This window comes from Ursus americanus, chromosome 3 (genome assembly GCF_024610735.1).
Source record: "Ursus americanus isolate L20-20 chromosome 3, mUrsAme1.1.p, whole genome shotgun sequence".
Taxonomy (NCBI): Eukaryota; Metazoa; Chordata; class Mammalia; order Carnivora; family Ursidae; genus Ursus; species Ursus americanus.
The window spans coordinates 39,602,687-39,623,876 of record NC_142129.1 but is presented as its reverse complement, the minus strand read 5'-3'; the positions used below and the strand labels follow the sequence as shown (position 1 = coordinate 39,623,876).

Here is a 21,190-nt window from a genome sequence, read left to right as displayed (position 1 = left end):
CTTACATTACTTTAGTAGAATACCCTCTAGGTCCAACCAGGTGGTCACAAATGGCTGAGTAATATTCCATTATACCTATATTTCACATCTTCTTTATCCATTCATCCATCGGTGATCAGTGGACATTTAGGTTGTTTCCATATCTTGGCTATTGTAAGTAATGCTGCAATAAACAGGAATGTGTGTATCTTTTCAAATTAATGTTTTCATTTTCTTCAGCTAGATACCTAGTCGTTGATTTGCTGAACCATATGGTCGTTTTAATTTTAATGTTTTGAGGAACCTCCACACTGCTTTCCAGAGTGGCTGCACCAATTTACATTCCCACCAACTGTGCACAAGGGTTCACTTTTCTCCACATGCTCTCCGACGCTCGTTATTTCCTGTCTTTCTGATAGCAGTCATCCTGACAGGTGTACGCTGACATCTCATTGTTGTTTTGGTTTGCATTTCCCTGATGATGAGTGATGTTGAGCATCTTTCAAGGACCGGTTGGCCATCTGTATGTATTCTCTGGAAAAATGTCTATTCAGTTCTCTGCCCATTTTTTAACTGGGCTATTTTTGTTATTGAATTGTATGAGTTCTTTCTATGCTTTGGATATTAACCCCTTGAGAGGTCTCTTAATATCCACTTTGAAAAAACACTATCTATTCCTTGACTTTCCTTACCTGACACCATTGCCTTGCTCAGGTGGAGCCGACATGTTTCCCCACAGCCTCACCTGCTTCCACGCATATGTTTCAAGCTTAAACTAGGAATGGAATTTCAAAATTCCACAAGGATGGAAAAATTCAATTCCAGTTTTAAACGTTGTGCTCTGCCAAAGTGATACTCCCACTGCTCCTGTGTTGCTCGTTTTGCCCCATGGCCTCTCCTGGGACCAACTGGAGAGAGAGACCTTTAAAAGCTCAGCCTGGAATAATGACAAGCAGGTGAGTAATCTTTGAATCTCATTATGGCTCCAAGTAAGGGGAAAAATTCCAGCTACATTTCTTCAGTGTTTCCTAAAAATTTCCACAGGTCTTACTTAGGCAACCTCTGCCTTCCCCAGCTGGAAATCTGCCCAGAAGTCATGACTAAATGCATTCCAAATTGCAGGATCTATTTAATTTGTACAGTTTCTATTCCCAAAGTTTCCTGTTAATTAATTAAAGTCTTGCTATAAGTTTAACTGAGAAGCCAGGTTTCCTTATAAGAAAAATGCCTTCCTCTTATCTTTTTAATCTGAGCAAAAGACCTGAAAAATAGCTGGGCATCAAATAAGCAGCTTCTTAAGATGAGCTGCAGGACCCAGCAGAACAAGGCAGGAGGCCGCATGGTACCAGTGCCTTCTTCCTCCATCCCCGAAAGTAGCATGACTTTGAACTGATGTGAGACAGTGAGGACAGCAAACGTCATCCAGAGAGACACCATTCCTTCCCGTAACAGAGTGCAATGGGAAAGCATAAGAGATAAATGCAAATCAGAACTCGGCCAAGATCTGACCTTGAGTCATTTATTTGTCTGAAACCCAGCTGCATGGAACATATCAACATGGCTTATGGATTACAAATTGTTAAAATACTAATAACTATAATACCCATTTCAAAAAAAGGAATTCAATGACTGCGGTTCACATAAAGTACATTCAGTGTCAACCTCCTCTCCGGTTATCCACGTGCAACATGGAGAAAGAATTCAGACATGCCTCCTCAATCCTCAGTCTGAGGAGTAGTGGTTTTCTGGGGCCCCTCTACACGTCAAGATGCATTACAGAGCAAGGCAATAACACAGATAATAAGTAATAGTGTTGACAAAACAAATACATAGCATCAGCGTTCACTCTCTTCTCAAGCAGAAATGGCAGTCCCTTTGATGAGTGTTATGGGCTAAACTGTGTCCCTTCTGAATTCATATGTTGAGTCCTGGACCCCCAGTTCTTCAGAATGGGACAGTAGTTAGAGACAGAGCCTTTAAAGAGGGGATGAAGTTAAAATAAGTCTGTGAGGGTATGTCTTAATCCAATCTGACTGGTGTCTTTATAAGAAAAGGTAACGTGGACCCTCAGAGGGACACCAAGAATGAGTGGACATAGAGGAAAGACCATGTGAGGGCAGAGCCGGAAGGCAGCCATCCCTTTCTTGATCATGACAGAACTCAAACTCCTTCAAGGCCCATTCACTGACACCCCTCTGTCAGCTTATGTGAGCTGTAACTGGTCCAACCTCTGGACTCCCCGCTCTCAGAAGGAATTATATGGCAGTTGAATTCTGCCACCATACATTTTTTAATGGCAAAGCTCATATCTTCTTAAACTCTACCAACTTTCACTCTTTGTATGTAGTACTTAATAAACATTTATTGTATTTAATTTTAAATAATTAAGGATATACATTTCATCATTTAAATGATAATTTTTTAATGTAAGCTCCATGCCCAGTGCAGAGCCCAGCATGGGGCTTGAACGCACAACCCCAAGATAAAGACCTGAGCTAAGATCAGGAGTTAGACGCTCAACCGACCGAGCCACCCAGGTGCCCCTCAAATGATGATTTTTGAAAAATTGCTTCAGGGATGCTATTTTGACCTGGTCTAAGACTTTGAAACATAAGGATTTTTTTTTGGGGGGGGGTCAATTTCTGGTCTTTGAAACTAGAAATGGCAAGTATAAGAAAGTAACAAATACCCAGAATACCAGAAAAAATAGGACAGATTCGAAGTCTGAATGAAAGATGCTTACTCGGTGCCGCTTTCAACCATCTGCGTGAGGAGAGAGATGCCATCAAGATTTATGAATTCCTGGGCAAACGTGACATCCCGGGAGAGGCTGGCTAAGTCCTTCAAGGCCTCCAGCTTGGCATCCATACTCGATGACTGGATTCGTTCATGGAGCTGCTGGGCGTTTTGAGCCTCATCGAGGACAAAAACAAAGGGAAGAGTGTTCACAGAGGAAACCACAACAGACAAAAAACTACCGTTTCGTTGAAAAACGAAGATACAGAGGCCGAAAGCACAAGACCATATGCATACTCTATACCAGGGAAAGGTTTCCAACCCTAATGACTCCACCTTCAGGCAATGGCTGTTAATTTCATGATGGGAATTGACTGCCTTCCTGACAGAGCCCATATTTCCAACTCTTGGGAAAGCAAGAGCACAAAAACAATAAAGCCCCAGAAACAGAACCGGAGTGGCAGTAAAGAGGGGAAAATGGGGGAAATGTTTACCTTTTAAGTAAAATTATTATCTACAAATGACAAAAAGCTATTTGCTTAGTTAAACAATTATACAAATTTATGCAACACATTCACCTGCTCAGTCAATACTCTGAGTAATAACTGCCTACACACCGTGTTCAAAAGCTTCATTAGACGCCCAAATAATCTCTCCCAGTTACTGAAAATTTTCCAGCACAACACAGTGGTGCTTATAAATTTCACTTTTCAACACCATGTGTTTCACATGTATTGGCTAATTACTGCATAAATATAAAACAAAATAATTTGGAAACCAAATTAGCCGCTTTGCCTAAAATTAGACTTCTTTTTAAGGCATCTGCCCTTGGCTACTACAGGCAGGGCAGGAAGAAATGGAAATATATTGGAGGAGCTGACCCTCTGGATAATAACTTGCAGTTTATATTTCTCATTCATCCAGTAATGGTTTTCATATCTACTTTTCAGTTGGGGCGGACAGGAAGAAAAATAAAATATTAAATTTTTCTGCCTGTATTTCTGCTTAATGGAAATAACTCAACATCTGTTGTACTTATTATTTAACTCAAAACTGCCATGTGCCATTGCCATCCTCATTATTCTCCCTCTTAGGCACTTGCTTTCTCCTTTGAAGCTTCTTATATTTCAGAGAAAGGGGAAGAGGGGGTGGTTGTCCCCAACAGCGAGGTATCTTCTGAACAGAAACTCATGAGAACTATCCAAGGAGCCCCATGTGAGCTATAATGGGTTTAAAAGATTGCAGAAGGAAGGAAGGGAATTCACACAGGTACTGAGACCAAAGGTTCTCCGCCCCGACAAGCTCCACAGCCAAGGACCCCTCTCTCCCTCCCTGTCCAGGTCCCCCTTCGCTTCACTGGAAGTAGCCCCTAGGAGAGAAGGGGACCCAACAGGGAAACGAATGCCAGGGACCAAGACAGGAATGAACCCCATGCCCCCCCGCCAATTGGTCAGAGACATACAGTGGTCTCGATCATAGTTACAACCACCAACTGACACCTTGCATCAGAAATAAGAAGGGGGAGAAGGAAGGAGGAGAATGAGAACTCTCTCTACTCATTCAGATCCCTAGATAACTGACAAATCACCCAACCCTAATGCCCATGTTCTTAAGAGGGAGAATGGGGAGTTGAGCAAGAATCACTTCATCTTTTAAAATCACTCAAAGATATACTGTTCTTACAATTTTCAAATGGACATACAGCATTAACATATATTTAACCCATGTGGATGAATTTGAGGGTGAATTCCTCAAAAAATACATTTTTCTCCAAGCAAGATGTTGGCATTTACTGTACAGATGATGATAATAAGGAGTACTCAAAGATTATCTCACTGTCAGTATTAATGCTAACTAACAGTGTTTGGTGCTGCTAATACTAGTAATAAAAGCAGCAAAGTTACCTGGGGCTTTTTATGAGCCACCGTTCTAAATACTCTCATGAAGGAATTCATTTAATCTACACAGTAATCCTATGAGGTCGGTGTCATCATCATCTTCATTGAACACGGCAAACTGAAGCGCAGAGAAGTTATGTAACTTGCCCAAGGTCACAGAGGCGGAAGTCAGCGCAGCTGCACATTACCTAAAGCAAGAGTGTGCACGTGTATGTGCACACACATGCATACACACGTAGGTGTGTGTGCACTCTGTCTGGCTATAGAGTTCAGCCGAGGTAGATGAAAGAACTGAACATTTTTATGCTCTAACACCATTTGCTCATTTCTTTATGGTACACTAACACTTCCTAGCAAAGTTGATGGAGACGGTTATATTTTTTAACATTTTTTATGTGTACATAAAAAGTGAAAGAGTTAGCATATGCTGACCCATATTTTTCAGTTAAACATAAAATAATTTTTAAAAAAATCTACTAACAACAAGTGAAGTTTACAGATCCAAAATATCTTGCTTATAGAATAATGCCCGGTTCTAGACCAAATCATATAATGCTTGTTTAAAATGCAGATTCCTGGACCTCCTTTCTAGATACCATAATTCGGCTTCTCTGTAGAGGCCCAAACATCAGCATTTTCAGAGTTCCACCAATGACTCAGGCTTACATGCTCTTTAGAACACGTAAACCAGTCTCTTGTAGGTGGACCCCATCTTACGATCCTGCCTTGTAGTATCACCACTCACCGTGCTGGGAATGTGAAGGTCACGACCTGAAGAGCACAGACTTTCGGGATACTGAAAAACCTCGCCCTGCCAAACACCTAACCTTCTTCTGAGGAGTGGCTTACATTGTGGAAATGTTGTTCATGAACCCATGGCAATAAAAAAAAAATAAAAAGAACTAACTTCTTTGGCTTAGAGAAGATCTCGGTGTAAAAAAATGAGCCTTTCCAACTCTAAGACCTAACAAAAGGCAAGGTGTACTCTTTCTGCCCAGCCAGCAGATGAGCGATTGTAACAGGATAAACAGAAACTACAAAAACCAGCGGAAACCATGGTCTTGAAAGGTCAAATTAGCATTAATTCACGCTGACTAAAGTAAGGTCAATGCTAAGTCAGACAAAAATGTCTCAGCTCATCATGTGGCCACTGAAAAATGAGTATGAATGATCATTTCCAGTAAGAGGAAAAGAAGGCATCAAAAGACGGTTTGGCCAACGCCAGCCATGCATTCTGTAGCGCTTGTCGCCCTGCTTAGGTTCAAGATGTTATTGGGTAAAATGTTTAGGAGTTTTTAAGCCTCTCTAATGTAATTTTCAACAAGAAGAATGTGTGGTAGTTACAGTACCCACAATTTAACTTTAGCCAGATGCTTTTCCCTATTTTTAAATTTATTTTTAGCCTACCACATGGCTTCAGTGGAAACTGAAAATAAGAGTTAGACAGTTTTTGTCACATATGCAGAGTGAAAATAGTAACACTTGGTGTATTTTGTGCAGATTATTTTTTAGGAAAGCAATAAACTGCACTGTGAAATAATCTAGTTTAAATATGTTAATGTTACTATCCAAAGGATCTACAAGGAAGTAAGAAGGATGGAGATGAGCAACACAACCAGCTACAGTAATCCAAGTATTCTATAGCATTTCATTTAGCAGCTTTTATTTGGGAGACTTGAAAGTGCTTTATCTAGAATCAGCTGTCAATGAAACAGATTAAGGGGCAAACATTTCTCAAACTACATTATTATGAATCGTCATCATAACTGGCCAAAACTAGAAAATGCTTAAACACTCTCTCTCACTTTTACACGTAGACACACCCTGACTTTGAAGAGAAGTAATGGGCTGTCTTTGGTTCTGTTTGCTTTGTTTGTTGACCAAATTTGCTCAGATGGCATTAGGTGGACATGTTGGGCAGGTGGGTAAAACCAATCAGCAGAGCTGAGTTATCCCACCTGTAATAGAAAAATTATTGAAATGACTACCAAACTCAAACTTTAGTGTCAGTTTACTTGCACATAACCTGAAATAAAAACTTCCTCCTCTGTAATGGGAAATACAAGGAAGGGCATTCCTGCTAGTCCAGAATCTGCATGTGCGGACATTCCAGAGACCTTCTGTTTTGCGCTCAAGTCACCTTCAAAAATTAACATCTCATAATCACATATAGCAGAACTAGAGAGCAAAGTAATTACTGGAAAGCTATACACTAAGATCAACTTACTGGAGATGTGGTTAATCGAAGGATAGTGCCATTTTTTATTTCATTGCGATTCTGGAAAAGAAAAATAAAATCTTTGTAAATCTTCAAATTTTAGAAGCTTGGTAAAAAAGAGAGCAAAGGCAAAAATAACCTAGTAGTAACACTATATAATAAGAATTCTTATGATTCAGTTTATTATCACTTTATTTTCAAAATTATTGAGTAATTTTTAATTATTTCTACAAAGAACTTTAAACTGGGTCTCAGATGTATTAACTTTATATCAAGTCATAGGCAGCATTCAGCACAAAAGTGAATATAAATCCAAAGAATAGGAATATAGGACTCAAGAACAGCAAACAAAAAAAGCAAGTTTGAAAGGTTATTTAGAAAATACGACCTAGCAATTCTGCTAGAATTAAGGCATACATTTACACAAAAACTTGTACATGAATGCTCACAAAAACATTGTTCATAATAGCCAAAAGTTGTTGGGGCGCCTGGGTGGCATAGCGGTTAAGCGTCTGCCTTCGGCTCAGGGCGTGATCCCGGCGTTATGGGATCGAGCCCCACATCAGGCTCCTCCACTATGAGCCTGCTTCTTCCTCTCCCACTCCCCCTGCTTGTGTTCCCTCTCTCGCTGGGTGTCTCTCTCTGTGTCAAATAAATAAATAAAATCTTTAAAAAAAAATAGCCAAAAGTTGTAAACAGCCCAAATGTCCATCAATTGATGAATGGATAAACAAAATGTGGTATCCCCATTCAAGAGAATATTATTGGGCAATAAAAAGAAGTATTGATACGTGCCACAACATGAATGAGCCTTGAAAACGTTACACTAAGTGAAAGAATCCTGACACAAAGACCACATGTGTTATCATTCCATTTATATGAAATGTCCAGAATAGGCAAATCCATTGAGACAGAAAGATTAGTGGTTTCCAGGGGCTAAGGATAATGAATGTTAATGGTTACAGGGTTTCTTTTCCAAGTGTTGCAGATGTTCTAAAATTGATTGTGGTGAGGATTTCACAAATCTATGAAAACATTAAAAAAACACTGAGCAGGCAGCCTGATGTGGGGCTCGATCCCAGGACCCTGGGATCATGACCTGAGCCAAAGGCAGACGCTTGACCTACTGAGCTGCCCCAGTGCCCCCTGCGTGTCGCCCTAATGTTAAGAACAAGCAGCATAAATAAACAGATCCCAAATCAGTTCTCCTGCACTGGGCAGGTAAATTTGAGGTGAGCGTTCGGAAGCTGTCACTGAGCATCTCTGGCATTGAAGTAGAATTTCACCGGCAGTTTTATTTCTTGCCACCAGAGTACGCACCACACTCAGCTTTCAGGAGGGGACCTGATGGGAGTCGCACAAGCACATGCCCCACTCTGGAGCACAGAGGCCAGGAAGTTAATAAAGTGCCATGAGGCTCATTCGCCTGCATCATTCAAGACGAGCGACAAGCTAGAATGTGCTCAGCAGGTACACTGAGGCAGTGGGAAATTTCTCAGGATAAGATGCCAAGAGCACATAGAACACTCACTCTCTCCCTCAGCCAATTCTGACTACACATTGGAAAATGAATTTTCTAAAATAACTACCTGAAAGGGAGCAGGCTTCAGGCCTGTACTGTCTCCCAAAGAAAACCTAATCTGAACATTTTATACCGAGCGCAGGATGGCCGGAAAGCCCCACTCTGCCAGATCCAAACCCCCTTGGGCAATTCCAGCCCAATCTAGAGCATCCCCACCCCCAACCAGACACCCAGGGCTGCCTCCTAAGAAAGCAAGCTCCTCATTACTGGAAGGGTCCAGCAAGGGCTGAACGACCACCAGTGGGCAGGACTGGTGAAATTAATTTCAGTCATTTAAAAAATCTTTTAACCCTAAAATTCTGTGACTCTATGAGAATGGGAGAGGAAGACAGCAAAGACTCATATTAAGGAAGTGGAATACATAGCATACCTCTTTCCTGCCCAGGCTCTAAATGAACTGAGAAAGAACAGAGTCAGAAGATGAAAAACCTAAAATAGCCCCTTTATTAATTTTTACGGAGAACAAGGCTCAGAGTGAGAACCAGCAGACAGCTAACTGGGCCCTCAGGTTGGCAGACCTGTTGAGGTAGGACCTAAGGCAGTTTCCTTCCCAGAGGAAAAAGGGGCCCAGTTTATTCTTCCCAAAAAGCCAGTCAAGAAGAAAAAGAGGCCCTGCTGATACAAAGCGGCCAGGAGGATTTAGGATAATGTCTCCTCATGGAAATCTGGAGTGGGGGTAAGGGATTCCTAATAATAGCAATAAACATTTATTGGAAGGCCCTGAGCTGAAGTATTGTTGGGTTTTGCTGTCATGCTTATTTAACTATCATAATAATCCTATGCCCGTTTTTTAAAAGATTTTTTTAAAGGATTCCCTACACCCAATGTGGGACTCAAACTCACAGGCCTGAAATCAAGAGTTACATGCTCTACCAACTGAGCCAGCCAGGTACCCCCAACTCCATGCCCATTTTAAAGAAAAGACACTTGCCCAACATCATGGAGGGGGAAGGCAGATGTAAACCCATCCTGGAGGGAGGGGGAGATCCGACACCAGAGGCTGTACCCTATCCGTTTGGAAGAAGACCAAGCTCTTGCCTTTATCCTCAGAGGGACATTATCCTCATCAACTGGTCAATATCCATGAGAGCAAAGAAGTTAAGCATGGAGTCTCAGAGGCTCCCTGTGAGGTCACAGATAGGACACTGGGTGGGGGCATAACTGGGGTAAAATCAAGCAGCTGGCCCCCATGTTGACTCCTGCAACATTGGCTCCTAACTTTCTGGGATCAAGGGACAAGTTCTTTGAAGAAAGGGTCTTGAGGATTGTTTGTTGAAAACAAAAGCAGTGTGATAACCAGTGATGGGCAGAGCTGGGTTCAAATTCCTCATCCACCGGATGTGTGTGCTCTGTGCAAGCTACTTAACCACTCTGATGTGAGTCTGCTCTTCCCTAAAGCGGGGAGAACAAGTAGCTGCTTAGAGAACAGTAAGAACTGCAGGTGACACAGGTGCCAAGCCTGGCCTCGAACCAGCTCAAACCGAGAGTGACTGCCACTGTCAGACAGAGAGCCGCTCCCATCCCTCTGCCTGTGTCTCCTCGGGCAGCAGTTCGTTCGCCTTCTCTCTTTCCTAAAAGAGTTGTTCTTAAAACAGTGTTTTGCATTTTGGAATAAAAGCAGATACGTAGAAGAACTATGAAATATGCATGAAAAATGTTAAAGTCCCAGAAGAAAGGTGGATGAGCCCCAAAGGGAAAGACAGCATCGACCAGGCCCTTCGGGGGCTGTGTTCAACCAGGAGAATCAGTCACATGACACTCTTCTCCCCCTGACTGATGCCGCCTTCCACCCTCCGAAGGATGTTAACTTGGGCAGCAAAGGAAAAGGCTGGTGGTTGCCCTGATGCCATAAATTCCGTCCACGCCAAGTGGAGCCTCAGGTCAGAGCGGGGTCTCCAGGCAAGACAGTCTGGATGTGACCCGCATTTTACTTCTTACCCGGGGAATCCAGTACAAGTGACACAGCTGTCCCTTGTGTTAGCTCCTTCAGTTACACAATGGGGACAGTACCTGTCTCCTGAGGTTGTGCTGAAATCACATGATACAACTGAAATCATCCATTTACAGTGTTCAGAACAATGCCTGGCACGTGGCAAACACTCAAAAAAAAATAAAGTTGGCTGTTTATTATTAGGTAGAAAAATACCACCCAAAAAGTACATTGCTGCACATCTTTGTTTTTAGCTAGCTTCTCTATAATAAAAATAATAGTATAATCTAAGTTATCCTAAGTCTAAGACCCTAAATTCAGTAGCCTGTATCGAGCAGAGTAACAAATATTCGCAAATGTATGCATTTTCTATCAACACACCAACATGGCAAAGCAGTTGTGCCCCACAGTGTGTTTCACCCAAAGGCTGGGAGGCCGGCACTCGCTGCTTTATCATTCTTGGGCCTCTACCTCAATTTTGGAGAGGCATTCCTTGATGTAGTCCTCCAAGCATTCAGTAAGCGCTGTACGTGTGTGTATGTGTGTGTGTGCACCCGCGCGTGTCTCCCTCCATCCCCAGAATGTCACCTCCGTGAGTCGATGCTGTGTCACTCTTCCTAAAACAGAGAATACCTGTGGCCTGGCACATGGATAGAGCTCAATAAATATTTGTTGAATAAAAGTCTAAACCTATTACTCACCTGGCCAAACATGAGATGCTATACAAAGTTAAATAAGACTTAACTGCTGTCTTCTGGAAATTGAATAAAGTGGAAGACTGAGGTGTTATATCTGCACCATGAAAAAGCCATGGCCTCTACAGTGGGTGACCAGCACTGTACAAGCACATATGTGTGACAAGGAGAGGAAGAGGATACTCAGTGGAGGCCTTTAGTGGAGGTGAAGTTCAAAAGGGCCTTTTAATCTATAAGCAAGGGTTTCCCAGGAAAGAAGAAACAGCACAGTGCAAAGGACAAGACATCCTCATAGAACAGAGAATAGTCCTGTGTGGTCACTTACAAGCCTAAGATGCACAAAGAATGGAAAGATATGACACTTATGAGGTAGACTGGTCTTTAGCCACTTAAGGAGGGAGGGGCAGGTGTATGTGGCGTGAAATTCCAGCTCTGATTTGCTGTCCATGAATGTATCCTCTCTCTGAGGCAGACATAATTGTGCTTAACACTTCTACCCGTAAGTAAGGAAGAGAATCACAAGGCTCATGCTTTGGGAACAAAAGTGGTATGTCTTCCTTCATTAGAAAGGAGTACAGGAATTTTCTTATAAGAACTCTTCAGTGCAAAACATCAATTTTTCATCCAAAGATTCTCTGAATCTCTCAATTAGAAATTCTCTGCTGTTAACATGAATCCTGGACTGGTGTACCATGATCCATACATGCTTTGAAAGACCAACCTAAATCAAACTTCCAATTCTCAATAAACTCTGATGTTACTTTCTATGATAGTCTTCTGATACACCAATTTGACTAGGCTACCATCCCCAATTATTCAACCAAATATTCATCTAGGTGTTACTGTATAGTTATTTGCAGGTGTGATTAAAGTTGATGATCAGTTAACTTTAAGTAAGGGAGATTACCCCAGGTAAGCTGGCTGGGCCTGATTCCATAGATTGAAAAGCCTTAAATTCTACCAGGGGACAGCAGATTCAGCCTTTACCCCAGAGTTCCAGCCTACATTTCCTGAAGTTCTGCCCTACGGATTTCAGATTTGCCCAGGCAGCCTCCACAATCACACAAGCCAATTCCTTGCAATCAACCTCTTAGCACATATCTCCAACTGGTTTTGCATCTCTAGTTGAACCCTGGCCAATACCTGACCTCCACCTGCCGAGACACTGCCAAAGCTTTGTCTGGCGGTGTTTTCCCTTACTGCAGTGAGCAATGCACTGGCCAGCTTTGTCTCATCAACAGGTTGTACTGGTGACCCCTGGGGAGCAGCTGTAAACAGGGCCAATCCAGCAAGCGTTCAACCAGCTTAGGGTCACTTTCCTGAGCTAGGTAAGGACCACCACCACTAAATGACATATAAGAACATGTGGGGAAGAAAAGAAAAGAATGGGCCAACTCCTTCCCCCGATGGAAAGGGGTATTCTGCAAAAATGAAGAATGCATTCATCAATTCGCAGGCCAAGAAACTGCCCCCGCCCCTCTCTGAGAAAACAGTCTGCAATCTTACATTTTTTGCACGACCTTCAGTTCATCTGCTTTAGGGTCATCACAGGTGCACATGAAAATGCTGGTTGCTGGGGCTCTCACTCCACCCAGAGCCACTGACTCAGGGGCCTGGGATGCTGCATTTCCACTATGATCCCAAATAACTCGGATGCACAACAAAGTTTAGAATCACCCCAGCCTCATTCATAAGACTACAGAGCACATTTAGAATAAGTATTCTGAATTCCAAGGAAATAAGTCTGAGGCAAACAAGACTAATGCCAGCTCCTCAAAAATGAAGAGGAGAAAAGCAGCAGCAAGAACATTTGTGTAGGGAAATGTCCCAACTGCACACAGTGTATGAGAAGTGACCAAGTGAAAGCCAGCTAAAGCCCCGCTGTCGTAGTGACTCACGCCCAGCAGTTCCAGACTGGACTAGCCCCCTGACATTCACAGTTGTCTCGATAGGATGTCTTTGTGTTTCTTCACAGAACTAGCTCAGCGACTCGGCTTCTGTGTGGGTTGGATAATAAGATCCCGCTGAAAAATGTCACTGTTCTCTATTTTTCCCTCTGAAATTTGTTTTTCTCGGTATGCCAACTTTCTCTCCAGCCAGACAAATTAAGAATTATTCCCTGGTCAAAAATCCAAGTGGTACCCCTGTTCCTGTTACTTAGCAAGGAAAAGAGAAGGTCAGAGGGGGAGAGGGTGCTTACAGCCCTGCAAATCCAGACTCCTGGAGGGCAGGCAGCTCCAGAGTCGTCTTGCTGGCTCCAGCTCTCCTCCTCTCTGTCTTTGTCTCTCTCTTTTTCTCTCTCTCTCCAGATGTGACAGGGTCCTCACCTTGGATGTATTACTACTAAATAACACTGTTCTTCACATCCATTACTCAATCATCACAAATACTGATTTTGCATGTAAACCTGATCCCTTTTGTCCTTTGTGTGTCCATTTGAGTGAGCTTCAAATCTTCAGGCTGAAGGAAATAGCAGAGGACAGTGCATGATATACTGGTTGCTAGGTTACAGAGCGATGCCTCCAGACAGAGGACTACCGGTCTAACATTCGAGGAGGGATGTCAGAAATACCCTAAAATAAAATCTGAACCTCCGAAACCAGGAATAAAAGACTGAGAGGCGGTGCGTGAGGAAGAGGGATAAGAAAGAAGGGGTGGCAACCTGTTCTAAATGCACATTTCCTGTAATTAACATTCTGGCCTTTCCCAGTTTCGCTTACCATCAGGGACCATGTCCCCACCACCCAAGACAACTTGAGCAGGTCATCTCTACCCATTAATTGAAGGATTTGGGTTTGATTTCTCTTCTACTCTATTTCCCGGCACCTAACTAGATTCTATTCTCGGTTGCTTTTCTTCCATCACTTTACTTTTCACAGCACCCAGGCTTCCTGTACACAATTCCCAAAATGGAGAGAAGGAAGAACAAGGCAGGCGTTAAGAAAGATATCCACTAACTACCTATTTGTGGTGTGTAAACACAGACCATGGAGGTGGAGGGCCTGTTGCACAGGAACCAGTTTGCTCTCTTTCCATCGGTAATGAGACCCAGGTAAAAGGAGTGGAAAGAAGTGGATAGACAGCTTGCAGGAGCCCAGGGAGTCAACAAGGATGTAGTGAGCCCCAAGGGAAGAACATGGGGAGAATGCCTGTCCCCCTTAGCATTTTAATCAACCACTTGTAGAAGACAGAGATGAAGAACAATATGTTTTTCTGGAGAAGAACATTTTGTCTTATCTTAAAGGAACATGCACTATTAGATGTTCGCTGTTGCTGAAAACCACGCAGCCTTTCAGTAAGGCAGGGAAGTTGCTTGCTTCATTGGCCAAGTTCACGTGGCACAAATGAGCACACACCTATCTTCACCTGGTGTCCAGGCCCAGAGACCAAAGCTTGAGGTTGAATCCAATCCATATCCAGGTCCCTCTGACACCCTAGGATGAGAACTGACTGAGTCCAATTTGTGAAGAAGTAATGGGAGGATATTATTTAGAGGTGAGCCTTAGATTCAGCCTTGAAGTGAAAGGAGGCAGTTCCCTTGAGCACAGAAGCTGAGGGGGACAATTTTAGCAACCCAGATAGTGGCATCAGCACCGACGAGGGCATATTTGTGAGCACCAGTGGGGATGAGGCCTCTCAGTATAGGCACTGCCCTGGGAGAACAGTAAGGGTGTCAACACGATGGACCGATAGGGGTCTGGGAGTCCGAAGAGAGCAGTGGGTCACAAGGAAGGAAGCCCAGCCTGGGCCTGAGCCAGCGAACTTCCCATGTGACCCTGGGCAAGTCAATCGGCTTCAGTTTCCTCATCAACAGAATGGGGCAAGGGGCCCAGCGCCAAAGGTCAATTCTCTCTCTTCTCTTTCATTCTCAGCACAACAAACAAAGAGGAAACATTTCAGGCTTTTGAGCAAAATGACTGATCATGATGAAGGGGATGTTTCAGAGAAATGAATCTGTTAGCTGCAGTGAAATGGAGGAGGCTGGCTGAGGTGATGAAGGATGCCTGCATCACACTGCTGCCTCCGTCACCATCACTGGAGGGCTTGGCACTTCCCGAGTCAGCCTGCAGTCTCCAGCCCCAGGACAACTGGCCTCGGGCATCTCTAGTCTCCAAGGTAACAAGCTAATACAAGAACCCAAGATCTGAAAAGCTAGTAAGCCTTAAGGTCTATGACAAAAATATATGCCTTTCCTCACATACATAACTTGAAAGAGAGTAAATATGGCCAAATTTTTGGTGGGTGTTTCTGTCATGTTTAACAAAAGCCTTAAAAATGTTCAAAATTAAAATCTAAGGATTTGTCCTACAGAAACATCAGAGATGCAGACATCTTACAAAGGATGTCTAGTGCAGTACTGGTTATAATGGAGAAAAACACTAACGGCAAATCCAAATATCCCAATTATTTATTGTTTCTTATCTCAAAACCCAGCTTCCTTGGCCCCACTTAGGGACACTAGAGCTGAACCCAGGCATTTCCCCTTTGCCATCTGGGAGAATGTTAAGTAGAGGGCACTGAAATGATCTTGCCTGGTCAGAGAACAGGGCAGTTCTCTTTCCATCCACCATTATTATTTAATGTTAAGCCCTCAGGCCTCCTGCCCTACTTCCCCCTACAGCTCTGCCTACTCAACCTGCCGGCAATAGACTCACTTCTATCGTCCAACACAGGCCTGCATCCTTTACCATGGTGGTGATGTCCCTGTGGCAGCCAGGCTCTCTTTGAAGAGCCTTGGGGAGAAGGGCAGTTCCCTCTCTTGGTCTTTAGTTTTCAAACTGTCTACTCCTCAGACTAAAGGCCACAGCTGATTTGCTACAACTGCTTCTTCTGGACTCATCAGAGTTCTCTTTTACCCCTTTCCTGGCAGTTAACCAGCTCCTACCAGTTACCAATTTTTAAAATAAAATTTTCCTGTTCAAATAATGGTATGGTTTCTATACCCTGATGGGACCCTGACTGATACACAAAATCTCCCAAATCTTCCCTAATATGAAAGAAAATTTAAGTAAATATGGTTAGGCAGGCCGATGATATATAATACAGCCACTGAAGTGCTGGTATAAAAGAATGTTTAATAATACACGAACATGTCACATTATATTGTGCAGTGAAAAATGGAGGTTGCAAAATACTATTGTAGTATGAGTGCAAATTGATGGAATATAACGTGTGTATACACCAAAAAAATACCGGTGCCCATGTAGATAACTACAAGAACAATGCTTTTCACTCACAACAGGTGCAAAAAGGAAAGAAAGAAGGAAAAATACCAGTTATTGTGGGTATTTGCCCAACCCAGCTAATGAAGATGATCTATGTTTCTGGGGGAGAGAGCAACCTCCCTGGTTTTGACAGAAGGAACCACAGCAAGCTGGAGTGAGCACAGCAACAGTCCTTACCCTGCAGTCCTGTTTTGTCATCCATTTGAGACAGACTTGATCCCCAGCCCCTCTCCACTGCCATCAATGTTAATCTACCCCCCAATTAAATGTCCCATGCAGATGTTTAAACCTAGCTTACAATGTTGCTGGCAAGCTCAAGCCTATGGCCCCAGAAACCCACAACGCTCTGGAGAAGAGAAGTGATTCTCTCTTTCCACTTACAGGAAAGAAGCGCACACTTGCGAAACACACACTTTTCAAGGGCCATTCCAAGGGCACTGGCAGGGATCACCAAGGATGCTGCGACAGCTGGGAAAATGTTGACTTCATGGCTGATTCTAGGCAGAGCTAGTGCAAACAACAGACTAGAGAGAGAGAACAAGACATACACCTCTGTAGCACAGAGCTGTGGAACAAAGGGGACTGGAGACACCAGGGAGGGGGAAGTGACCAAGCTTGCTGGCTGGCTTCAAGCGGATAGTATGCTGTCACATGGCACCCCAAGTGGAACCTGCTGTGGTGTGACCCACCTACACACTGGCTGCGGAAGGAACCGATTCAAAGCATGGCTTCGCCATTAACAGCTTTGTCACCTGTGCATTTGGCACAGCACCTGGCACATAGCAGGTGCTCAGTGAAATTTGTTAAATGAATGACATATGCACAGGACAACATCTCTGGGCCTGCCTCACTGCCACATAAAGACAGTTGCCTCAACTAAATGGTACTGGCATGGGGATTAAATTAGACAGTGCTAAAAAAGCCTCTGTCTTACACACAATATGCACACAACACATCATTCATAAAGAAGGGGCACTGAAAATATGGAAAATTTGCCTGACAAAGAAGGGGGAAGAGAATCCGAAGCAAAGGAAACATGGATCAGGCCATTGTGTTCATCTGTTTTAGGACACTGCAGTGCAGGGATTCTTCGCCTTTTCTGTTTTTCCCCATGATCGTGGAGGTTTTGGCCATCTGGTGAAGCCTATGGGATGGCTTCTCTGAATAATGTCTTTAACTACATAAATAAAATGCATAAGCTTGCAAAAAAAAAAAAAAAACAATAGTTACACACATACTTTTTAAATTGTATCATAGTAACATCCATTCTGCTTTATCAATGCAGTTATCAGCAGCTTTCTCCAGAAAGAGCCAGATAGTACATACTTTAAGCATTGCAGGCCAGAAGGTCTGCAACAATGACACATACATAAATGGCCATTGGCTGTGTTCCAATAAATTTTCTTTACAAAATCAGGTGGCAGCCTGGATTCAGCCCACAGGCTAGTTTGTTGACTCCTGTATTAATGAATGAAACAACAAGATATATTATAAGGTCTAGTAACTACCATAATTTCTAATTAAGTGTAATGATGATAAATGACATGTTGAGGTATCTGTAATAACAGTAATAAATGGAAATACTATGATTTTTTCTGGTAACATTGGCACAGTTACTGCTTATACTACTATGGCTTCCTGCCTACACTCATGATTGAAGTAATGCAAAATTGCACATTCTCACAGAGCTGTAACTTTTCTCCTAGATAAGTTCATGGACCCCAGGTGAAAATCATGGTTTTCCACTGCACTTAGAAGAAAATCCAAATACTTACTATGCTTCACAAGACTCAGCTTGATGTGGCCCCAGCCAACCTTCCCAATCACATTGGATCCACTTCCCACCCCTCAGCTCACTATCCTGTTCCCTTGTGTTCCCTATCACAGCAAGTTCTTCATGTTTCCAGACTTTCATCCTGGCTGTTCCTTCCCTGAAATGTTATGTTCTGCCTCCTTATTATCCTCAAATCTTGGCTTAAAAGTCTTATTAGGGAGACATTCCTGATGCCTCATGGCAACCCTGGCCAAAGCTCACAGATGGACATCCAGGGCCTCGCAGAGAGATACGGATTGCCCTAGAGCTGGCACTACACCATTATGAAGACTCAGAACCCAAACATTAACCTTGGATAGCACAAATCCTTACAGGAGAATCACTGCTTAGAGAGGAGGTATAAGTTTTATTCTCGGGGCTCACAATGTTAGAAAAACAAGGGTCCTAAGGTCCTGCTGCTGAAAACCACGTCCACACTCTTGTAGCTTTATTTTATTTTTATCTGGTTATTTGTTAACTTGAACCAAGCCATGTCATACTTCTGAGCCATTCTTGAGCCTGTATCCTAGGGCTGGCCTAGCAGCCTAAACCTCAATAGCAACCCCTACCACACTCTACCCCCAGAGCTTTATCACAAGACGTCACTTACTTCCTTCATACCACTTACCCCAATCTGAAAATAAATGCCTTGCTCATTTTTTAAAAATTTCCCGTCTGTGTCCACACACACGAGAACATATGCAAGAGAAGAGTGGGCATCTTCACGTTTTGTCATCCTTAGTGCCTAAAACAGTGCCTGGTGGGTGAAATGTGTTCAAGAAATACTTTTTAAATGAATGGAATGGGTATTTTAATCATAATAAGGAGTGAGAGCCAGAATATATCTGTAAACTAAAGCCACTTATGTCTTCAAAGACAGAAATACAGTCCCTTTCTTCCTCCCAAAATGCAAATAAATCTCAAACCATCTTTCCTTCCCTTCCCTATTCTACAACCTTCTGTCAACAAGTGGATATTTTTTCATGCCTACTATGAGGCACATGCATCATTAAGCATAAGCATTTTTTTAAAGATTTATTTATTTATTTGAGAGAGGGAAAGAGAGAGAGTGCACAGTGGAGAGGAGCAGAAGGAGATGGAGAGAAAAACTCAAACAGACTCCGTGCTGAGTGCAGAGCCTGACACGGGGCTCGATATCATGACTCTGAGATCACAACCTGAGCTGAAACTAATGGTAGAATGCTTAACCAAGTGCACCACCCAGGTGCCCCTCGTTTAGCATTTTTTTAAAGGAGAGAATTGAGGGGTGCCTCAGTGGCACAGCCAGTTAAGCATCTGACTCTTGGTTTTGGCTCAGGTTAGGATCTCAGGGCTCCCACACAGGGAGAGAACGAACCCCACACAGGGCTCCACACTCTCTCTCTCTCTCCCTCTGCCCCCCATGTTCTCTCTCTCTCAAATCTTTATTTTTAAAAAAGAGAGAATTGAGATATATTTGCTCATGCTCCAATATCAATCCCTGCGTCCACAAGGGTGTCCTGGATGGAAATGGGCTCTATTCCACCACAGTGTTCACCTGAGCTACAGCCTCAGGCCTCCCGGGCCCAGGAGCGAAGTCACAAACAGCCCCCGAGCTCTGCAACAACTGAGCTCTGCAGCTCAGGAGACTGTCCAGAACCACTCCCAGAGATTCGCCTGCTCCTGCGCTAAGAGAAGAGCCCTGTGATGAAAAGAGGTGGAAGGGCTGCCCTAGGAAAGCAGGCTGCAGACTGGGCGTGGCAGGGGAAGTACCCAGCAGTGCACACCGAAGAAAGAGTGGGCTTTGGTCTGAATCCACATGAGTTGCCTTCATGCCATCCTCTCCTCTCCCTCCTTGCACCAGGAGTGAAATCAGAGTTTAAACTGAGTCTTCTAGAGGAGCTAGTAGGGATAATAGATGTAAGAGGAGGTAAGTAAACAGTCAAACCTTTAAATAGTATTAAAAACTCATCTGCATTTTAGCTTTCCTCTGCCTTTTTCACTGGAGCACCCACACCGCATTCAGACATCCAGGCCTTGTCTCCAGAAGCTGTCTGTCTTGTCAGGGTGGGTGGGGGAACTCACTCTACCTTCGTGGAAAGCACCAGTGACGTCGTCAGCAAAAACAAGATCGTGCCAATTCAATTACGAAGGGTGTTTTCCTTAAGAGTTGATCCAAAAATAACTGCCAAAGAAAGCATTTCGTTTATAGACTTATTCTCTGTCATAAATGTGTCTAATCCAGATGAATTAACTAATTGGTATGAAGGGACAACTACTTGGTGAATTAAATGCCTTTTTTCACATAGAGACTCTATAATGAGGTTTTGGGTTTTTCACTATAAAAAGATCTTGTGAAACAAGATGACATACATCAGAGAAACACTGGTTGATTTAAAAAGCCATTTAATACATGGCTTTTAGCAAAAGGTAAAGATTTAAATAAAACTGAGTTAAAATCCAGGCTGTACAATTAGTCATATGCAATCATATTCAATGTTACTTAATCTCTCTGATACTTAATTTTGTTAATCTTAAAAAAAAAAACAGGAAATACACTGACTTGTAAATACATCTCAGTGGTTTTGAAGTGTTTGCAGAAATTAATTAAGCTCAACAGAATAACTTATAAACAGCAAATGATCAATAAATAATACATAAAAAGCTATAAACAATGGAAACACTTAAAAACAGATATAATTTATGATGGATACAAAATTATGAGGTGCCTAGGCATACATTTTGCTAAATGTACACTAAAATATTTACTAAATGTAATTAAAGGAAGAAATTATAAGACAGTAATTGAAAAAGGTGAAAAAACATTCTAAAAAATGAAGATATATTGTATTCATGGATGAGATAGAAAAATATCCTAAAGAGGGATGCCTGGGTGGATCAGTCATTAAGCGTCTGCTTTCGGCTCAGGGCATGATCCCAGCATACTGGGATTGAGCCCTGCATCAGGCTCCTCCTCTGGGAGCCTGCTTCTTCCTCTTCTACTCCCCCTGCTTGTGTTCCCTCTCTCACTGGCTGTCCCTCTCTGTCAAATAAATAAAATCTTAAGGAAAAAAATATCCGAAAGAAAGCAATTTTTCCCCAAAATTAATCCATAAATTAGTTCAATGTTAATTA

The 21,190-nt window shown here is 42.8% G+C and overlaps 1 protein-coding gene across 9 annotated transcripts in view; it reads right to left on the bottom strand.

Annotated features, from left to right (window-relative positions):
* ELMO1 (engulfment and cell motility 1) overlaps positions 1-21,190 on the bottom strand; it is a 527,802-nt gene that overhangs the window by 341,483 nt on the left and 165,129 nt on the right. For 8 of the 9 annotated variants that reach the window (XM_045792846.2, XM_045792847.2, XM_087860896.1 and 5 more), the window contains 2 exons: positions 6,841-6,891; positions 2,723-2,892 (listed from right to left, as the gene is read on the bottom strand). In XM_045792846.2, the coding sequence (XP_045648802.1) occupies positions 2,723-2,892; positions 6,841-6,891 (221 nt within the window). Of the gene's footprint in view, positions 1-2,722; positions 2,893-6,840; positions 6,892-16,644; positions 16,935-21,190 lie in introns of those variants that run through there. The other variant, XM_045792850.2, reaches the window with a different exon arrangement.